This window comes from Tursiops truncatus, chromosome 3 (genome assembly GCF_011762595.2).
Source record: "Tursiops truncatus isolate mTurTru1 chromosome 3, mTurTru1.mat.Y, whole genome shotgun sequence".
NCBI lineage: Eukaryota > Metazoa > Chordata > Mammalia > Artiodactyla > Delphinidae > Tursiops > Tursiops truncatus.
Window position 1 is genome coordinate 151,750,877 of NC_047036.1, and position 21,369 is coordinate 151,772,245.

At 44.8% G+C, this 21,369-nt stretch overlaps 1 protein-coding gene across 6 annotated transcripts in view; it reads left to right on the forward strand.

Moving 5' to 3' along the window:
• The window catches only part of ZNF346 (zinc finger protein 346), a 30,175-nt gene extending 11,061 nt beyond the window's left edge, over positions 1–19,114 (forward strand). For 2 of the 6 annotated variants that reach the window (XM_019943261.3, XM_019943260.3), the window contains 4 exons: positions 235–379; positions 4,378–4,611; positions 11,206–11,299; positions 13,648–15,106. In XM_019943261.3, the coding sequence (XP_019798820.2) occupies positions 235–379; positions 4,378–4,611; positions 11,206–11,299; positions 13,648–13,735 (561 nt within the window). In that variant the 3' untranslated portion in view covers positions 13,736–15,106. The other 4 variants (XM_073802830.1, XM_004320796.4, XM_073802829.1 and 1 more) reach the window with 4 other exon arrangements.
• The last annotated feature ends 2,255 nt before the right edge of the window (positions 19,115–21,369 follow it).

Genomic DNA, 21,369 nt, shown 5'->3' on the forward strand with positions numbered 1-21,369 from the left:
CATTCTAGGCAGCAGGAATGGCCCAAGTAAAACAAGGAAGTAGCAGAGAACAAAATGGGGAATGGTGAGTAGAGCATGGGATGAAGTAGCTGGAAAAGAATCCAGAAAGGTAGGTTGGGGTTAGTGTGTGAAGGGGGCCTTGAATGCTCATTCTCCTATGGGCAGTGGGGAACCAGTGAAGATTTTCTGGCCGGGCAGTGGCGTGATCAGACCTGTGTTCTTTCTCCTAACCAGAAGAGCAGCAGAAGCAAAGACAAGAACCAGTGCTGCCCCATCTGTAACATGACCTTTTCCTCCCCTGTCGTGGCCCAGTCGCACTACCTGGGGAAGACCCACGCAAAGAACTTAAAGCTGAAGCAGCAATCCACTAAGGTGGAAGGTACTGGTTTTCCTGAGTGGTGCTATGTATCGGGACCCCTCCCGTCCTCAAGGCACCAATGCCAGGTGCTCCCAGAAATGCTCACTGGGGCCACAGACTTGAAGAGGTTGAACTGCTTTTGAGAGCCCTTAAAAATATCAAAGTAGACCCAGCTTCAGTGAAATGCATCCTCGGAGTTGTACTCACCTAACCTCCCTTTCTTTGGTTACATCAGTTTTTCTCTATAGAAGCTTCTTAGCCCTGAGCTTTTGTCCTTAAAAATAATTATAAGTCAGGAGTGCCAGAGTCCTCCAGGCTATGCACACCAGGAGAGCATTCCATCTCCTACCTCTCTCACTTAGATTTTTCCCTCCTAGCATCCACCTGCCCTGTTGCCATGCATTCCAAGTTAAAAGCTAAATCCGTGTCTTTTTCGTGTGCTCAGGTTATGCCCTGCTCACTTTAATCCTCAAAGCTGCCTGTTCTCCTCAAGACAGGGACTTGCCTTTCGAAGCTGAATACTTCAGTGCTGCCACTACTGCCCAGCAAACTGTATTTGCAACTGCCATGAATTCATTCCCAGTGCAGTGACTTCTAAAATAGCCCCCTTTATCTTGTCACCACTGGGGCTCAGCCTTCACTTTCATCTCATTAACTATTGACTTTCTGGGATTTTAAACCTCTGCTAACTGCAATTAGTCAAAACTGAAAGTTGTTTGATCTTTATTTTATTTTTTTCTTGGTAATTTTTGCTTCTGTCTTTATTTTGGACCAAGAAGTAGACTATACTATCTATAATACTTGTCCTTTTTTGAATTGCTGTATTATAAAAACAAGACAGTGATGTTTTGGAAGACTTTGAAGAGAGGGTAAAAAAATCACTCATAATTATACTCTCTTATTACACCCCAATCTAGTATTCCTGCTATGAAACAAGAGATAAAGTCATGGATGCCCAAGTTTAAATCCTGCCACTGCTATTTACCATCTGTATGACTGAACTTCTTTGTGCCTGAGTTTTCTCACCTATAAAATGTTGATAATACTACTTCATAGGTTTTGAGGATGAAATAAGGTATACAAGGAACCTAGGATGTAATAAATGCTCAGTAAAGGACAGTTCTCTTTTTTTTTGGCCAAGTGGCCTGCAGGATCTTAGTTCCCCAACCAAGGATTGAACCCAGGCCCTGGTAGTGAAAGTGCCAAGTCCTAATCACTGGACTGCCAGGGAATTCCCGACAGTTCCTATTGTTAGTATTATCACCATCATCAAGATAGCCAGTGAATGGAATCCCCACATAAAATGCAGTAGTTGATCAGGCATCCACCACCTGGAGCGTGTCACTGGCTTTGCTTATGGTTTGTTCATCATTAAGTTATACTAGTACTAATTGCTTTTGTTTAAAGTCAGTGTTGGTACCATTTATGGTACCAAAAAGATTAAACATTAGACCAAGGGAAATTAGCTTAAGAACAGAACTTTATATGGTCACTTATCTTTAGGTTTATATGAGCTTAACTTTCTATAAATGGGAAAATTCCCTGGAATATGCCCGGTCCGAAGATTCCATATACAAGGGTTTATGTTTTGTATTTACTTTTGGCCCTTGCCACATAACAGGTATGTTTTTATATAGTTATAATCATAGTGCATGTACCATTTGTATCCTGCTTTAACTTTTGATTTTGTAGTTTAAGCACATTTCCATGTTATTACATGAGTTTACAACTATATTTCTGAAATTAAACATTTTTCTAATGTAAAAGTAATACAAGCATGTTGTAGAAAATATGGAAAATATAGATAAATGGAAAGAAAAATACTCATAATTTTACCATTCAAAGATAACCACTGTTAACATTTTGGAGTACTGTTTCTCCTATAATCTTTTGTTATGTGTATGTGTGTATATCTGTGCGTATATGTGTTTTATGTATGTCTAGATTATGTATATAAACGTAAAATACTTTAACCTTATTGTTTTTATAAAAACAACGCATACTCATTATTGTTATTTCTAGTTCAAACAATGCAAAAGGTACAAAGAGGAAAGTAAAATACCACCCAAATCCTGCCATCAAGAGAGAAACACTGTTAATATGTTGGTAACATTTCAAAATACCAGTATACACATATAGATTGCACGTTATATCTTTTAATAATGACATGATCGTATCATATGTATAATTTTCTTTTATGCTCTTTTCACTTAATATAACATTTGTATTTCCCCATGTTATTAAAAACTTTTTCATAAACATTTTTAATGACAATATCCCATCACAGCACATTTATTTAACCAGTCCTCTAATGGTGAACATTTACGTTTTCCCCCTCTCCTTTATTAATGTTTGTAAATAACACTACAGCAAACATTCCTGTAGAATTCTCTTTCCATATTTCAAGTTGTTTCCTGAGAGAAGACTCCTGTAGCTCTCATTTTTACTGGATGTCTATTAAGTGGTTCCTCCAACTTTACTTAACCATTCACCTCTGATGCTTCTCTTCAGTATCTTTTAAAGAAAGACCCTTATGTTTCAGTGGTCATGATTATTTCTTTTCTGATATCAAGAATCTACATTCATTGTAGAAAAGTTGGAAAAGACTGAAAAGCACACTTCTGCCCAATGCTTTTGGTCTTTTTTCCACACATCACCAGTATGGTTTTTGTTGTTTTACAGAACCGAGGACATAAGAACCAGTTTGCTGTATAACCTGCTTTTTTTTTTTTTAACTCAACACCACATACTGAATATTTTCTAATATTACTGAATATTCTACAACATGTACCTTACTTTTCCAGTGACTTGCTGAAACAATGGCTAAGGAAAATCAAGTAGCCAGGGAAATTCAGATTTCCTATACTGGAAAACCATTGTGGGAAAAGCCAGCAAGTTACTTCTGGCTTGTTGAAAATCCTCAAAACTTCCCCCATTGAAGTGGTACAGAGATGAAAGAACATCTGTCTGTGAGTGCTGCTGAGCCTCACCTCTCCTCCACCATTGGTGGGGGTTCTAGACCACATTTTTAAAGCAGTGGTTACTAGATTGACACCATTCCAGCCACGTGGACTCATTAGTGAGTCATGACATCCACTTTATAAAGCAGCAGTGCAGCCTGCAGTCAGCATCAGGACATTTGTTGGCCCACGGGAGGCTTACATATATGCCCATACCAGGCTCTGATTAACTGAATTCATGGACCACAGTCAGGGATGTTTTCTGAAGGTGAACGCATGGACTGTAGCCTTCAGATCTCCCTGCCACGCTCTGGCAGCCTGGCATAGAGGAGAGGGCATGGTCTTTAGGGTCACACAGGCCTGTATTCACTCATTAGCTGGGTGATCTTGGGTAAGTCATTTCACCCATCTGAGCCTCGGTTTTTCTCTGTATTGTGGCAAAATGACACCTACCTCATGGCATAGTTCTGAGGACCAAAAGAGAAAATATATATACAAATCTCATAACTAAATGTCAATGTTATCCTCCGCTCCCCCACTCAGCCTAGAAGGCAGTGTAGCCTAAAAGGCCCCCCTAGTATAGTGCCTTTTCTAAATGACCCTCCAGGCCCTCAGGCCCTCATTTTCTACATCTGTGCATTGACTTCCAAATCTATAACTGGGATACTTTGAGGATGGGAGTAAAACACCCAAACTTCTTGTCCTATTTGCTGTGAAGTTCTGGGGAATTCTGAGGGATGAGAAGATTGCAAGCATGTACATATCTAATCTGTTGTAATTTGTCAACTTGATAGTAGAAGTGCAGATCCCTCTCTGAATATAAGAAAATCAGGATTCATGTGCCTGAAGTAGTTAAAGCTGCCGAACAAAGTAGGCGGTCTTTGGGCTCCCCATATCTTCTCAATTAGAGAAGATTTTCACTGTGTGATTCACACAGGCAGTGCCACACCTGCAGGTGTGATTAACTAGTGACCCAGCCTTTCTTTGCATTCAGCATACACGAAAGCCTGGCACCTTCTGGGTTTTTTCATTGTTTCTGTTTGAACTCTCTCACCGCAGCTCTGTCGAAACGCCTTACAAACCCTTTCCTTGTGGCCTCCACCTTAGCCTTGCACCAGAATAGAGAGATGATAGACCCAGACAAGTTCTGCAGCCTCTGCCACGCGACTTTCAATGACCCTGTCATGGCTCAGCAACATTATATGGGCAAGAAACACAGGAAACAGGAGACCAAGCTCAAACTTATGGCACACTACGGGCGGCTGGCCGACCCTGCTGTCACTGACTCATCAGGTAAGGGGCTCAGCTCACACCCAGAGCTGGATCGGGGCTTGACTGCTGGGGTTCCCTGGACCACCAAGGCTATGCTTTTCCTCCTTAGGTCTTCTGAAGCAGGCATTGCAAACTCAAATGCCTGCAGAGGCTGGACAGGAAATTTCAATATGTGAAAGAGCCAGTAGGGGATATGATCAGCTGAGGGTATGTGCCTCTCCTAGACAGCTCCAGCCAGTTGTTACCATATCTTTCAGTTTTTCAAAAGAATCTAGAAGCCAGATTTGAATAAGAATTCTCCTGATTTTTAAATGTGCAACTAAATTTTTAAAAGTTTAAACCGTATGTGAGTCAAACCTGCCTGCAAGCCAGATTTGGGGCAAGGGCCACCAATCTGTAACCTCTGATTTAAACTCCCTGTCATCCACGTTTCTTGTGTGAGGGCCTCAGCAGCCTCTGCCAGATTTTATAACGTCCTCAGAATCCCTCGTCTCCCAGCAGCTAAGGCCCACCTGTGTCCCTGGGATAGAGTGGTGAAGGAGACCACTCTGACTCAGAACATTAGCTACTGCCCTGACCTCCAGATACAAGTCAGCATCACAGGAGTGAGCATTCATAAAAAGTTAGGAGCCCTTCCCATCACAGTAACTACTCACAGCTTATAGTAAGGGTGGGGAGGGGGAGGTTATTATTTTCTCTTTCAGTCAGCAAATATTTATTGAAAACCTGCTGCATTCCCTCATTGGGGTATAGTAGTGACCAAATCTGATACAGTCTCTGTCTTGTGGCGCCCACTTAAGCATTGGTGTGGGTCCCCAGGGCTTCTTCCCCAGGCCATGGAGATGCAGCACCAGACAGAGAGCACCATGGCATCCAGGTGCAAGGAAGCTCTTGCTCAGAGCCATCTGTGCTCTTCCCACAATCCTGGAGAGGTGAACACCCAGATGCCATAGATGTTCCAGACCACATATGGGCAAGGGGAACGATCATGCCTCTCTAACAACCCCCCAAACCCCAAAGCACCATACAACACAGGCCGTCCTTGGGCAATACTGACTGATGAGAAGGTGCAAAGTGGTGGCTATGCAGCAAGGGGGAGATTCCTTTAGCAGGGTGCCAAGGATCACCTTTCCAAAGCCTTTGAAAGACCCTCTTTTAGAAACCTCTTCAAAATCAGAAAGGAATGACTAATATTTATTTACTGGTCCTACATATAGGTAGTGCCTTTCCCTTTAACAGGATCAATTCCATATGCTGAGGCATCTGGAAACTTCAGAACCAAGCTCCTCAGAGCCCTGCTTCACGACATAGCATCCAGCTAGCACAACCCAGTGTTCCAGTTCCTGCCCCAGCTTTACTCGGTCCTGCCCTGGTCATTCCCTCATTATCTCTTTTCCACTGGCAGGACTGAGGCACTGCAGTGTTTCAGGCTGCTTATCTTAACTTGTATCCATTCTTTTCTTTTATCTCAAGCCAAAGCCTCCTTCTTGTATTTACCCTCCTCCATTTGTCTAAGCTAAATTACCATATTTAATCCTAGAACTGTATCCTGGATCCTTTTTTCTGGCTTAAATCATTTGACTTCATTACAGATCAACTAAGTTCTTTCATGAAAATCTAGGTGGGGGGAAGGGGTATCACATCCTACTTTGATATTTATATATACATTATAATTTGATCCCCACAGCATTCCTATAAAATAGTTGTGATTTTCCCACTTTACAAATAAAGAAGATGAGACTCAGAGTGACTTGCTCAGGTCATACAGCTGATATGACCTGATGTTAATAAGTGACAGCATCAGTAGGGGTCTGTAGCTCTGTCTGGTTCCAAAACGTACACTCCTTCTCCCTGCCTTCAGCTCTGAGTGTACTTGGCTGTAGGCTCTCCGAGTCCTGGATGTCAGCAGAGACACTGAGCTCTCTTTGACCCCCTTCTTACAGAGGTGGGATGTTGACCTAGGGTATGCAAGCAGTGACTTCTGTTGACAGGGGTTCTGCCCTAGCAAAGGATTTAGGTTGTTAGCAGCTTGGCTTTTCCCTGCTGGCTTCAGTCAACCCTTGTTCATTTGTTCTTTCAGACAGTCAGTCATCCTGCACTTACCAATGGCTGCTGTAGTCCAGGCCTTAGGCTAGATGCTCTCACACTTAATTACCTGACTTAATCCACACAACAACTCTGTTGTGCACATTTGATTATCACCATTTCACAAATGAGGACATTAGGATCAGAAAGATGAAATGATTTGTTCTGGGTCCCACACTAGGCTGTGGCAGCCAGCATTGAAACCCAAGTCAGGGTTCTGTGTTAGGTCCAGAGAACAGTTTCCATGGGGCTCCTGGCAAGTGTCTCATGATGAGTATGGGTCAAATGTGAGATGTATCTGATCCAGAGTGTCCAGATCTCTCCCACCAGGGGTGGATGCAGCATCTACCAAGCAGATTAAACAAGACTTGGAGTTTGCTTTATACTCCAAGCTCACATTCCTCTCATTCACTCAAGAATGTCAAAACTAAAACCTGCATATCATTCAGGTAGCCAAATCCTTCCAGCAGCCAGAGCTCTCAGCATCCCCTCTGGGTTACATAAACAAGACAGGTATTGTCCATATTCTTGTGGAGCTTAGAGTCTAGCAGAGAAAACAGGCATTGAGCAATGAACTACAAGTGTGGCAAGCTTTAGAAAAGGAAACAAACAGGATGCTATGAAGATAACTTAAGATGGGGGACCAGGGACAAGAGAGATAGTGTGGGGCAACATGCTGCTGGTGAGATGAGCGTATCTAGTCATGGCATTGTGGGTCATGTTAGAGATTTGGACCTTTATCCTAAGAGCATTGGGAAGCTACTCACAGCTTCAGCATTATTAGATCATTCTAGTTACAAAGTGGAGAATGGCTTGCAATTAGGGAGGAAGGGTAGTGGAGAGAGACCAGCAGTGAGACTATTGCAATAATTCATACTGGAGAATATGGGAGGCTGGACTAAGATAGCAGTGGTAGAGGTAGACAGGAATAGATAGATTCAAGAGGTATGTAGGAAGTAGAATTGGCCATCCAGTGTGGGAGATGAAGGAAAGGGAACAGGCAAGGATGGTGCCCAGGTTTAGTCTGAAGCCATTAGGTGAATAACCAGGTTTTGGCAGCTTGAGTTTAAGATGCCCACGAGATATCAAAGTAGAGATGTTCAAGAGGCAATTGGATATATAGGTCTAGGCCTAAAAGAGAGGTCTGGGTTAGAGATATTGCCATTTTGGTAGGTCAGAAACTGTTAAATATTGGTAGTTTCATATGTTTTAAACTAATAAGTGGTCATTGAAGTCAGAGAAATGAATGAGATCCCTTAGAGTTTAGAGAGAAAGGAGCAAAGGATCTACGATTGAGCCCCCTGAAAATTCTGGCACATGCTACAAACCTGGATGAACCTTGAGGACATTCTGCACAGTGAAACAAGCCAGTCACAAAAAGACAAATCCTCTATGATTTCATTTGTATGAGATATCAAGAGTAATCACACTCATAGAAACAGAAAGAATGTGGTTTGCCAGGGATTAGGGGGAGGGAGAAATGGGGAGTCTAATGGGTGTAGGTTTTTAGTTTTACAAAATGACAGAGTTCTGGAGATTGGTTACACGACAATGTGAAGATACTTAACATGATGAAAACACAAATTTCTCTAACCCCGAACTGTCCTTTACAATTACTGAATTGTACACTTAAAATGGATTAGATGGTAAATTTTCTGTTATTTGTATTCTACCACAATTTAAAATAACAAAAAGAAATTTAAATAGAGAAAGAAAGAAAACCAAGATTGAGCCCTCTGGAACTGCCAGTATTAAATGGTGGAGGTCAAACATGAGACAGCAAAAGAAACTGAGAAGGAGCCACCAGAGAAGAAAAATCAAGAGTGCGGCATGCTGAAAGCCAAGGACGGGGAGACTTTGAAGAAGGAAGGAGTCACCAGTTCTGTCAGGTGCTGTTGAGAGGTCAAATATGAAGAGGCCACATAAGCATTCATTTTGTCCATTAAATTCAGATACAGGGAAGCCTCCATTGGCCTCAGAAAGACTGCGTGTGTGCGTGTGTGCGTGTGTGTGTGTGTGTGTGTGTGTGTGTGTGGGAGGATAGGTTGCAAAGTAATTGAGAGACAAGGAAATGGAGAAGCAGTTGTAGACAGGGCTTTCAAAAGTCTTGGCAGTAAAGGGGAGGAGATACAGGTGCTTTTCCAAATAAACCAGATGTTTAAAAATCAACTCTAGTGACTTATACTTCATAAAATCACAGGGGTAAACCAGAGTATCAAACATGTAAAATGAAAATGGATTAGTGTGGGTACTGGACAAAGCTGGTTTTTTAGAAGCACCAATGAATTATTCACTTGCCCCAAATGATGATTTGAATCTAGCTTACAGATCAGTAAACTGTGTGCTGAGATGTACCTCACATAGGAGAGTCCAGAGACCTGTGGTGCAGAAGGAAAAACGGGAGCTTCACAGACCAGAGGGCAAATCCCAGCTCTGACCCCAGGTCAACCACTTAACCTCCCTGAGCCTGTTTCCTGCTCTGAAAAATGGAGCTGATCACCTATCTTGCAGCACTATTGTAAAAATCCAAGGGCATAAGTATCCAGAATTTTGGCATGGTGCTTGGTGCTTAATAGATGATAAGAGTGGGCTGTTGTAATCTGGGCATCAGTGACCCTTAACTGATAAGAATGGGTGGTTGTCACCCCCACACCAGCTTCAGGTTCAACTCTGGACTTTGTGGGGAGGGTGATCCTGCTAGTCCATTATGCATCTTTTCCCTGTTAGTATTGAACCATTAATTCTGGCCTTCAGTGTCTAAAAAAAGACCTGAATTCTGATTGCAGTAATTTTCCCCTTAAATGCTTTAAAGGGATGTGTCTTCCAGGAAATACCTGAAGATACAAGAGAAACAGATGTAGCTGGGAATGTCTGCTAGTTTATTGGATTAGAGGAGATCGTTGGTGTCCTCAGTAGCTGCAACTGCCATGGAAGGCTGGTTAAAAGATACTCTCCACTTCTTTGCCAGCATCACTCATGGAACTCATAAGAGTGATGATAAGCCAAAAGTTCACATTTATTGGATACTTACTAGGTCCCAGTTGCTTTTATTTGAATCATTACAATAACCTTATGAGGTTGATACTAGTATTAACCTCATTTTATAGGTAAGGAACCTAAGTCTCAGAGAAGCCCCACTTTTACAAATGAGGAAAGCAAATCCCAGAGAGACTAAGTAACTGGCCTGTGGTCCTACAAGTAAGAAATGATAGAGCTGGGATTTGAACCTAGATGATCTCACTCCAGAGCTGTGAGACTTTAGGATGGCAGATGATTCAAAAGGTGTCAGAGGGGAGCTTCCCTGGTGGCGCAGTGGTTAGGAATCTGCCTGCTAATGCAGGGGACATGGGTTCAAGCCCTGGCCGGGGAGGATCCTACATGCCGCAGAGCAACTAAACCCATGCGCCACAACTACTGAGCCTGCGCTCTAGAGCCCGTGAGCCACAACTATGGAAGCCTGCACGCCTAGAGCCCACGCTCCGCAACAAGAGCAGCAAAGAGTAGACCCTGTTCGCCGCAACTAGAGAAAGCCCACGTGCAACAACAAACACCCAATGCAGCCAAAAATAAATACATTTTTTTTTAAAAAAAAAAGGTGTCAGAGGACTCTTGAAGTCATGTGTACAGTTGCCTGTCTTGCGCAGCTAGCACCTGGCATGCTGAATAAGTACAGCCTTGGCAGTCAGCCAAGCCTGCTTGCCATTTACTAACTCTGTGTTCTTGGACATGTAACCATGCCTTATTTTCCTCATCTCTAAGAGAATAATGATAATGGTTTTCACAGAATCATTATGAGCACCAATCAAAATTATATGAAGTGCATGGCCTATATCAGGCACTTGGTAAACAATAGCTGCTTTTTATTGTAAGTATGATGGTTGTGGTATAGTTGGTTTATTGTTGAGTAAAGCTGAGGATCAGAAAGGGGAAGGGATTTAGCCAAGGTCACGTGAATGCAGAGCCAGGAGTCCAGCCCCATATCTTGGTTCCTGGCCCATGCTCTCTCTGCTAGACCATGTGAAGAAAGGCCACTTTGTCACTGGAGCAGCCCTGGTAGTTAGACAGGGTGTCTGTGAGCCCCACGGTAGAGAGAGAGAGAGATTGATTTTGCTAACAGGCCTCATAAATTACTGTTACTGCAAGCCCAAAGAGAGTGGCACCTTCCCAGAGATCTCTTAGCTAAAGGCATCCTTAATGAGGCTACTTAGCACAGTCAAGGTGGAAAAGACAGTTACACCAAATGTCACCTCTTTGTTCTAGCAATCTTTTATTTACTCAACAGACAGCTACTCTGGACCAGGCTCAGTGCTGGGACTGAGGGCACAGAGGGGAACGAGGAGGTTCCCAGCCCCAGGCATACATGTGCCCCCTGAGCATTGAGGCCACTGGGATTCTTATCAGGGCCAATCACCTAACCTCACCCCACCCATCCATCTTCAGAAGGGCATTTGCACATGCTGTGGAAAGCAGCAGTCCCCAGGTCCCTTCTTATTGGATAACTAAGCATCTTGACTTTTATGTGTGTTTCAGCCGGGAAGGGCTACGCCTGCAAGACATGTAAGATAGTGCTGAACTCCATAGAACAGTACCAAGCTCATGTCAGCGGCTTCAAACACAAGAACCAGTGAGTAATCATACTTTGAAATTCAAGAGCCTGCAGCAGGAGCTCAGGGCTTTGGAAGCAGAACAAAGCCAAGGTACTCCTTGGCTAAAAGGGAATCCTGGCAGTCTTTTCTGCCAGTCAACAGAAGCTCAATCCATTAACAGAAAGTTCTTCTCCCATCAGCTTCTCCCCAGCCTTTAGACCTGTTGGGCTGAAGGTTTTAGTAGAGAAACATAAACAATTCCCTTGGTGGTCTCCTAGATTTTTTGGCTGTCAGCAGTCTGACTAGGGAAGCTCCCCCACGCCCACGCACCACTGGCCTGAAGACCTTAGTCTTCACTGCCATCAATTATGTGGCAAGAGCTCCCTCTACTGGTTATTACCAAATATGACCAGGTTCTTTCATCAAATATTGAACACCCTCTGAGCGGTAGCCAAGACAGACCCAGTCCCTACTCTTGTAACCCAACATTCTGATGGGAGGAGACAAACAGTAAGCATGTAAACAACCAATAATTACAAATTGTGATAAGTTCTTTGAAGGGACGAGATTAGCAGAGTCATCTGTTCATGATAATCTTGAAAATGACTAACATTCTTTGTTTGAGCTCCTGGTCTGTTGCAGGCCACATGCCAAGCAAATTCTCTCAGGTAATCCTCACAACAATCCTGGGAAGAAGGGGTTATTACTCTGATTTTACAGATATGGCAACCACCGTTCAGAGTGGTATTATGAGGCAGAGCCATAATTCACACTGAGGCTTGTCTGGCTCACAGCATGCTGCTCCAGGGCATCATGCTGACAAGGGGGTTGTGGCGCCATATGATATAAACAGGTGAGGTCCTGCCGGGGAGGGCCCACATGGTTCTGTCCCTGCCTCTCAGAAGGGAACTGTGCAGTGTGGGCAGTGTGCCACAACATAACCTTCTGAGATAGGAATTATCCCCGTTTTACAGATGAGGAAACAGTTTCAGTCAGGCAAGTCTGCTAAAATGATTGCTTTGACTTTGGTGATTGGTTCTGCATTGCTTACAGAGCCAAATGAATAAAAGTGGTAGAAGTACAGAGTGTTGGGGTCAAAACATCCCTGGTCCTCTCTGCTCTGCCTGAAGTCTCCTCTCCTACACTGCGGCTTTATTGATAGATATGTCTTTAACTGAGAGGACTCTTGAGGTTCCTCTTAGATATGGACTTGAGACAAGCCATAGAAACCTGGCCTGCATCTCACTCCTGTTTCAGCATACCTCCCTTGCAGCTTGGCTGGTGGCAATTTTGTCAGATAACATGGAACCAGTCAGAGCCCTACCCTGGGACTACCCAGACTTGAAAATGCTAGTGTTGTTTACTGTTTTCTTCCTACACTTCCCAGCTGTGTGACCTTGGGTGAGTCAGTAAACCTCTTTGAGTCTCCAATTCCTTTTCTGTAAGATTATAGTACAATTTGTTGGACACCTAATTCAAACTCATTAATTTGCACCAGCAGCTCCAAATTAGGACCCCACACACACACTTTACAACCCAAGGAAACTGAATGTCAGGTAGATTAAGTAACTTTGCCCACAATCTCATAGTTACTTGGAGTCAGACCCAGGATTCAAACCTCTGACTTCAAAGTCTATTCATTTTGCTCTGCCATTTCCAAATGGAGCTCATTATCCTCACTTTATGGGATGATATAAGGGTTAGAGATAATATATGTGAAGTTCTAGTCCTGATAAGGGGAGCTGTTAGAGATAAGCTTTCACTCATTCAACAAAGATTTATTGTGTATCTATTATGTGCCAAGCCCTGTTTTGAGCACTGGGGCTACAGTAGGAACCAAGACCAATGCTGTTCCCTGATCCTTTGGATCCCCCTCTGGTGGTAGAAGCAGATCCTAAACAAATCCATAAGCATATAAGACAATATCAGGTGGTGCTAGTGGGATAGTGATAGAAGAGCCACTTTACATTTCATTCCATGTGTTGGGGAGAATGGTCATTCTGTACCGTCCAGGTCACATAGGGCCCTGTAGGCAGAATAAATGATTTGGTATAGAGGAAACACATACGCTGCAGTCCTGAATCTACCACACAAAAAAAGCTTACTGTGAGCAGGTCACTTATACTTTCTGAACTTTAGTTTCCTCATATGTAAAATGGGGGTGCTGGTCCCCCCCTTGCAGAATTAGCATGAGAATGAAATAGGATACTGGAAGCAAGACACCCGGCCTTGTGCCTAGCATGCAGTGGCCCTCAGTAAAGGAGAGCTGCCCTGCTTATTACTCCATGCCCTGGAAGAGCTGTACTACCGTTGGAATAAGCTACCTGGAATACCATCACAACCACTACAAACTAACCCTGTGCCTTTGTTCCTTCTCAAATTACAGGTCACCAAAAACAATGGCATCACCTCTGGGCCAGATTCCCATGCAAAGGCAACCCATTCATAAAGACTCAGCCACCTTGGAAAACTAGAGGTGTTTCTGTCCAGCACTCCAGGTTGAACCAGCCATGAGCCAACTTTCTGTGACTATGGTCAGCCCTTGGCTCCTTCTTCCTCCTTTCTTACACCTGGAGAATACACAGGCCTGAGGCAGGAGTGGACCACAGAGAGTGTCTGATTGGTCCAGGCAAATCCACCCCTGCTCCTCCCCTTTTTGGAATGGGCCCTGTAGGTCAGGATGAGGGAAGCAGAGATCTTGACAGGACTTGGGGTATCCCAGGATGGTAGTTTGGAGGACGGCCTTTCCCCTTCCCCAGCTCCTCTGGGCTATATGTCATGAGGCCCCAGGCCTATCTTTCCTTTGCAGGTCAGTTTTGGACCAGTCCCTGCAGCTGAAGAACTGAGCTCTCCCTGGGCTCTAGGTATCTCCAGTGAAACCTGGAGCTTTCACGCCAGACCTTGGCCTAGGCAGGAAAGGGCAGATGGAAGTGGCTGCCACATGGAAACTTGGAGTTAATATGACACTCCCTCTCCCCCAAAAGAGTGCAAGTTTTCCTGAGCCTGGGATCAGATGCTGGCCAGTTGTACAGATTTCTGCCGACTGTGAAGTCTCCTCCTAGAGCAATGACACAGTCCTGGCAGAGCATTGCTATTCCTCTTACCCCCCATTCTCCACAGTTCCTGAATGGTGCTAAGAATCTGCAGCAAGTGAGGACAAGCTAGAGCCGAAGGAGGCCTCAGTACCCAGTGGGATGGGTACTGGAAACCTCCAATAGAGGCCTTTCCCCTCCTCCATCAGAGGTGCTCTGACACAGGGTCACGTGGGAAGGTCCCCACATGCAAATTTCCTTGATGGTTTTGTACCCTTAAAAGGAAACTGCCTTGTGCCAGCCAGCTCAGAGGTTAATTGCTGCCCTTCAGCCCTGCTAGCCCTCTCCTTCCCCTTGTGCAGCAGACCATCTGCCCAGGTTGCTGTGGTGCTAGTCCTCCCCCATCATCCCCCAGGAGATTCTGGGGACCGAGGAGCAGGATGGGCCCCTAAGGGAAGAAAAGAGCTGGTGTAAGTTTCTGCAGTGAGGAAACAGACTTTTCCCTGACCCCACACCTAGATTTCTCTAACACTGCTGTGTTTTATGGCCTGGCACTTCACTGGGAGTGGACTTTACCTTGTAGCTTTCAAACAGGAATTCCAGGGAGAGTTACCATCTGAGGTCCCTCTTCACTGGGTCAAAGAAGCCTGCAGCTGCTCTCGTGATCTCCTCCCCACACTTCCTGTCCCTTCGCCTGTAAATGCCTTTATGTATTGTGTATGTGTGTGTGGGGGGGGGGTGCTTATGCTCTATCTCTTGGTCACTGAAGCATCTAAATAAACAATTTCTCCAATGAGCCAGACTGCAACTTAACAGACCTGGGATTTGGATCTAGTATGTGTGTCTTTACCTTTACCCTCACCCTGCTCAGACTTCCCAGCACCCTAAATACTGATTTGAAGACTTGGGACAGAGACAGGCATCCAGTTGCTTGGCAGCTCTGTAGAAAACTTGCAGATGCCCTAAATTCAATACAAGCTCACCTGCTCATCCACCTCCCCCCTGTCCTGGAGGGCCTCACAGAGGTCTTTAGAAGGTTTAAGCTGGGAGTCTACTTTGTTCGAGATGCTCATGTGGCTGCTGTGTGGAGAAGGAATGCAGGGGAGCAGGAAAGGAGACAGACATACAGGGAGGCCAGAATGGCAGCTGTATCCAGGATGGCTCTCTCCAGGCTAACTCCTTCAGGGCAGAGATCTAGCCTCATTCATCTCCATTCCTCTAATGTACAGAGTGGTGTGTCACATAGTTTGTTGAATGAAAGAATGAATGAGGATGCATAAGAAGAGATGGCCTTTTCCCACTCAGCTAATACACAACAGTAGGTTTGTTCCATGGGACTTATCATAGCCCTGGTGATTCTTGGAAGAACCTTTTCCATGACCCAGAAATGAGCTGGGAAAGGAGTGCATGTGATGGAATCAGAAGCCCTTTGTACAACGTTTGTTCCAGACAGCCAAATTTGAGGAAGGTGCCCAGGCAGCCTCAGCTCCCATCCTTCACTCAGCAAGCCGTTCTTGGGCACCTGCTCTTCGCCAGCTGGGAAAGACCCTACACAGCTCTCAGCTTCTAAAGCCTAGACTGCCTTAGCAATTTCCCGAGAGTCCTTCTACCCCACCCAAGATGTCACAATCAGCCCCGTCTACCAGGCAAGGAAGTGAAGGACAGAGAGGTGAGTGAACTGCCATACTATGAGCCCTTGACCTGCAGGATCTCTTAGTCTAAATTTTTTTTCTTTTTTTTTTTTTTGGCCACGCTTCCCATGGCATGTGGGATCTTAGTTCCCCGACAGGGATCGAACCTGCGCCCCCCGCATTGGAAGGGCGTAGTCGTAACCACTGGACAGCCAGGGAAGTCCCAGGACCTCTTAGTCTGGATTCAGGAGTCCCTGCCAGCTGTGTGCCCAGCCCTGTTGGCCTGGGGATGCAGGAATGAACACTCTCTTGCCCTTGGGGAGCTCATACACTGTTAAAGATGATTATGGCAATAATTAGAGGGTATACAGGGTGCTGTGGGAATGCATAAGATGCAGGCACTAACTTAGCCAAGGGTATGAAAAAACTGAAGGAGTTGGGAAACTAGCATTTGATCTGTATAACAGCATTTTGAGCTAGGTGATGACATTCCATTTTATAGGAAAGGAACAAAGCTCAAAGAGGTATACTGATTTGCCCAAGGTCTTGCTGCTAAGAAGCAACAGCATGGTGGAATCTGGTTCTCTAGATTCCTAGTCAAGAGCCCTTTACAGACAAGGACAGAGTACTTCCCACATGACCCCTGGGCCTGCCTCACTCATCTGGCATGGCCATGGTCTCACAGAGCAAGTAGCCACTCAGCAGGGGCAGCAGCAGAACCCACAAAACAGACTGGACAGGGCTCAATGGTTATTCTATATTCCAAGCCCCACACACACCTCTCATAATTTTACCCAAGATTCCTGGTATATTAGACTCTAGTTATAACTGTAAAAAACTTAGGACTATCCTGGTGGTGCAGTGGTTAAGAATCTGCCTGTCAATGCAAGGGACACTGGTTCGAGCCCTGGTCCAGGAACATCCCACATGCCGCAGAGCAGCTAAGCCCGTGCGCCCCAACTACTGAGCCTGTGCTCTAGAGCCCAGGAGCCACAATTACTGAGCCCGCGCACCACAACTACTGAAGCCCACCCACATGCCTAGAACCCATGCTCCGCAACAAGAGAAGCCACTGCAATGAGAAGCCCGTGCACCACAACGAAGAGTAGCCCCCACTCGCTGCAACTAGAGAAAGCCCACGCGCAGCAACAAAGACCCAACACAGCCAAAAAGAAATAAAAGAAATAAAAGAAAAAAAAGATAAACTCTAAAACAAAAAACATATACCAAAAAATAGGCCAAAAGCAGAGCACCAAAACTCAAAGAATATAGAAGAAGAAATATAGTGAATATAACAGAATCTAATAAAATTCAACTCAAAGCTATATATAAGAGACTGTGTTATAATAAAGTGATCCAGAATGTCTGAAAATGAAAGGTCTAGAAGATAATGGTAATCACCTAAATCTGAATCTCTCCACATATCATCCCAGAAAAAACCACAAGACCAACAGGACCAGAAATAACACCATCTATGACCAATGTCTTCAGCATTATTAGGAGACAAAACACCACAAACTTCAAATGACCAGCGAGCAGAGAAATAAACAACGAATTCTAACAGAGCTCCCACTGCTGCTGCAAGTCTGTGAGTACACAGAACAGAGAAAGGGAAGGCTTAAGAGACTGCATGAAAAATAAGAAAAAGATGAAAAATTTAAAGCACAGACAAAATCATCTTCAGAATTAGAATGTCCCACACCAAGTAGCCCCCACTCGCCGCAACTAGAGGAAGCCCGCGCATAGCAATGAAGACCCAACGCAGCCAAAAAAATTTTTTAATTAAAAAAAAAACTTAAAGCAGTTACCTAAAAAAGGAAATTTACTGATTCACCTAATGAAAAATCCTTGTACAGGGACGGCTTAGATTCAGGTTCTGACACCATCATCAGGAGGAATTTAATCTCACTCTGCTTTCCTGTGTGGCCTCTTTCCTGGGCAGACTTTCTCCAGAAGGTGGAGATGGCCACTGGCAGCTTCCGGTTTATATCCTGATAGATTGGTAACTGCAGTGGAAAGAACATCTTTCTCTTTGTTCCAACAAAAAATTCTGGAATTGACTCATTAGCTGGTTTGGATCTGTTCCCATCCCTAAACCAATCGCTGCAGCTAGGGGAAATGGTGCTCTGATTTGGGGCCTGGGAAGGAGTATCCTCCACCTAAAACACATTGACTGAAAGAGGGAGAGATGTGCATCCCTAAAAGAAGAAAGTGTGGCACATTGACTGAAAGAGGGAGTGATGTGCATCCCTAAAAGAAGAAAGTGTGGAGCTCCTTCTGTACCAGGGGAGAAGAGTGGATGTGGGTGGGAAAAAGTAACTGTTGTCAGCCGTACTCAGTGATTATCTTTACTTGACCATTTCTTTAATTTTTTGAGATACAGCATACATTCAGTAATGTGAGCCAATTTTTAGAGTACAGTTTGATGAGTATAGTGTATACACCTGGGCAGTCGCCCTCCAGATCAAGATATAAAACATTGTCAGTTCCACAAAAGGTTGCCTTGTTTCCCTTCCTAGTCAGTATCCCACAGAAATAAACACTGTCTTGACCTCTATCACCATAGATTAGTTTTGCTTGCTCTTGAATTTTATAAAAAGGGACTCATACATACATCCACTTTTGCTCAATATTATGTCTGTGAGATTCATCCGTGTTGTGTGTATCAGAAGTTCATTTTTTTTTTTTAAAGTTCATTTCAGGGACTTCCCTGGTGGCGCAGTGGTTAAGAATCTGTCTGCCAATGAAGGGACATGGGTTTGATCCCTGGTCCAGGAAGATCCCACATGCCGTGGAGCAACTAAGGCCGTGTGCCCCAACTACTGAGCCTGCGCTCTAGAGCCCGTGAGCCACAGCTACTGAGCCACGTGCCACAACTACTGAAGCCCACGTGCCTAGAGCCCGTGCTCCGCAACAAGAGAAGCCACCACAACGAGAAGCCCGCACACCACAATGAAGAGTAGCCCCCGCTCGCCGCAACTAGAGAAAGCCCACGCACAGCAATGAAGACCCAGCGCAGCCAAAAAAAAAAAAAAGAAATAAAAAAGTTCATTTCTTTCATGCTGTATAGTGTGCCATTATATGAATATACCACAATTTATCCACTCTACTGCTAATGGACAATTAGGTTGTTTCTAGTTTTGAACTATTATAAATAAAGCTATTGTAAAAAATTTTGTATGCGTCATTTGGTGTGCATGTGCACGCATATACCCAGGAGTGGAATTGCTGCATCATAGGGTAGGTATGTGTTTAGCTGGACTAGATAATGCTGAATACTTTTCCGAAGTGGTTCTACCAACTTACATTTCCACCTGCAATGTAGGAGAGTTTGTGCTCCACATCCTTGTCAGCACTCGGTATTGTTGATCTTTCTAATTTTGACCATTCTGGTGGCACCCAGGAATTTGAATCCAAGGGTCTTGTCTTCATATCAGGGCTCCTCTTACTCTGAGCACCCCTGAGATCAGGTTTGAATTTCTGTAGGCTGGAATGTTCTCCAGTGTGGCCCAAGACCCACAATACACAATCCAGAAGGTAAACATCAGAGGAAGTTCCTGCCCATGGTTCTGTGTCCAAGGGAGTTCTCACAGAGGGAAAGGCATCAGCCCTGGAGGGGCAGCCCAGTGCAGTGGCAAAGAACTCAGGCTCTGGAATGGGGCAGCCAAGGTTCAGACCCCAGCTCTGCCACTGCTGGGCTATGTGATCTTGGTTAGTTGATCTGTGCCTCAGGGTAAAACATTAGTACTTACCTACCTTATAGGATTACTGAGAGAATTAAAAGAATAGGTACATATGAAACAATTACAGTGACACATGAGAGATGCTATGTAAATGATGACTACTGTTTCTGTCATTGGCCTGGGAAGGTAAGTCTATAGGCAGATGAAATCTGGCTCAGCCCCCTGTATTAAGGCTCAGTGATTTATGAAATGCCAGAACATAATTCAGTCTGATTGAGGGAGGAAAAAAGGCAACATGTTGACCAAAGGCGGTTTTTCCCTGGGCTCCAGCAAGAAGTTATCTTCCACTGATACGGAACTTCAACTTATCTCAGGCACCCCAGGTGCTGCAGCCAATGACACCTGAGGAGAAGATGAAATGGAATCGTGCAGGTAAAGCTCTTAGCTCAGAGCTGGGTGCACAGCAAGTGTTGGCAAGCAACTGCCCCTCAATGCAGACACAGAACTGTGTATGTACCCATATAGCTGCCAGGAGGAATGTCATGGAGGACACTGGTCTGGGATTCTGGATCCCTGGGCATTGGTCTGAGACCTGTCACCAGCTTCATGTGACCTGAGGCCTAGGTATTTTCTTGTGAACTAGAAATTGGAAGAAATCACAGTTCTCAGCCAAAGTCCTAAAGAGGTGGTGATGGGCAGGGGTTCTTCCCAGAGATGGTAAAGAAGAAAGACCTTCCCTTATAGCAGCCCCTGTCAAATGAGCTGCTCCAACCCCTAACCAGGCCTTCTGATGGGTAGTCAATAGTGTCAAAAGAATAGGAAAAACAATTTCTCCCTCTCACCATCTGTCCACCTAACAACCTCACCTACTCTGCCCTGTGCTAAGCCCATACTACAGAGAGGGCAGACACGGCCCTGCTCTGGCACTCCCAGTCTCGTTGTCCTCCATTAATGCCGCTTCATCCATCCAGGAGCTTCAAAACCCTGAAGAAACCTTATGGTTCTGTAAATGGGTCAACTCTATAGTGCAATGACCCCACCAGCCACTAGGTGGAGAAAGCTCCTTTTTTTGGTGGGACATAGTAAACCAGCCTCAGGACCCTACGATTTGTTTGTTTGTTTGTTTGTTTGTTTGTTTTATTTTGGCTGCATTGAGTCTTTGTTGCTGCGCGCGGGCTTTCTCTAGTTGCAGCGAGCGAGGGCTACTCTTCGTTGTGGTGCACGGGCTTCTCACTGTCGCGGCTTCTTTTGTTGTGGTGCACGGGCTCTAGGCATGCAGGCTTCAGTAGTTGTGGCACGTGGGCTTAGTAGTTGTGGCTTGCGGGCTCTAGAGCTTAGGCTCAGTAGTTTTGGCACACGGGCTTAGTTGCTCCAAGGCATGTGGGATCTTCCCATACTAGGGCTCAAACCTGTGTCCCCTGCATTGGCAGGCGCATTCTTAAACATTGCACCACCAGGGAAGCCCCAGGACCTGCTGTTTGAATTAATGCCAAAGAGCATAGGATGACTTTTCCTGAGCCCCTGTATTTGATATTTCATTTAGCTCTCAAGACTACTTGGAAAGGTTCAATTTAACAGGAGAAACTCAGAGGCAAAGTCTTGCAAAGCTTACACAACTAAGACATAGCATGGCGAGATAATGACCCCCCATGCTCCCAAGTCTTAGCATAACTTACCAGGTGTCCCTCTGGAAGATACCTCTGAGGACTGTAATTTAGTCACCTGCCTGGGAGTACACCTGATGTCTAGCCAGCTTATCAGC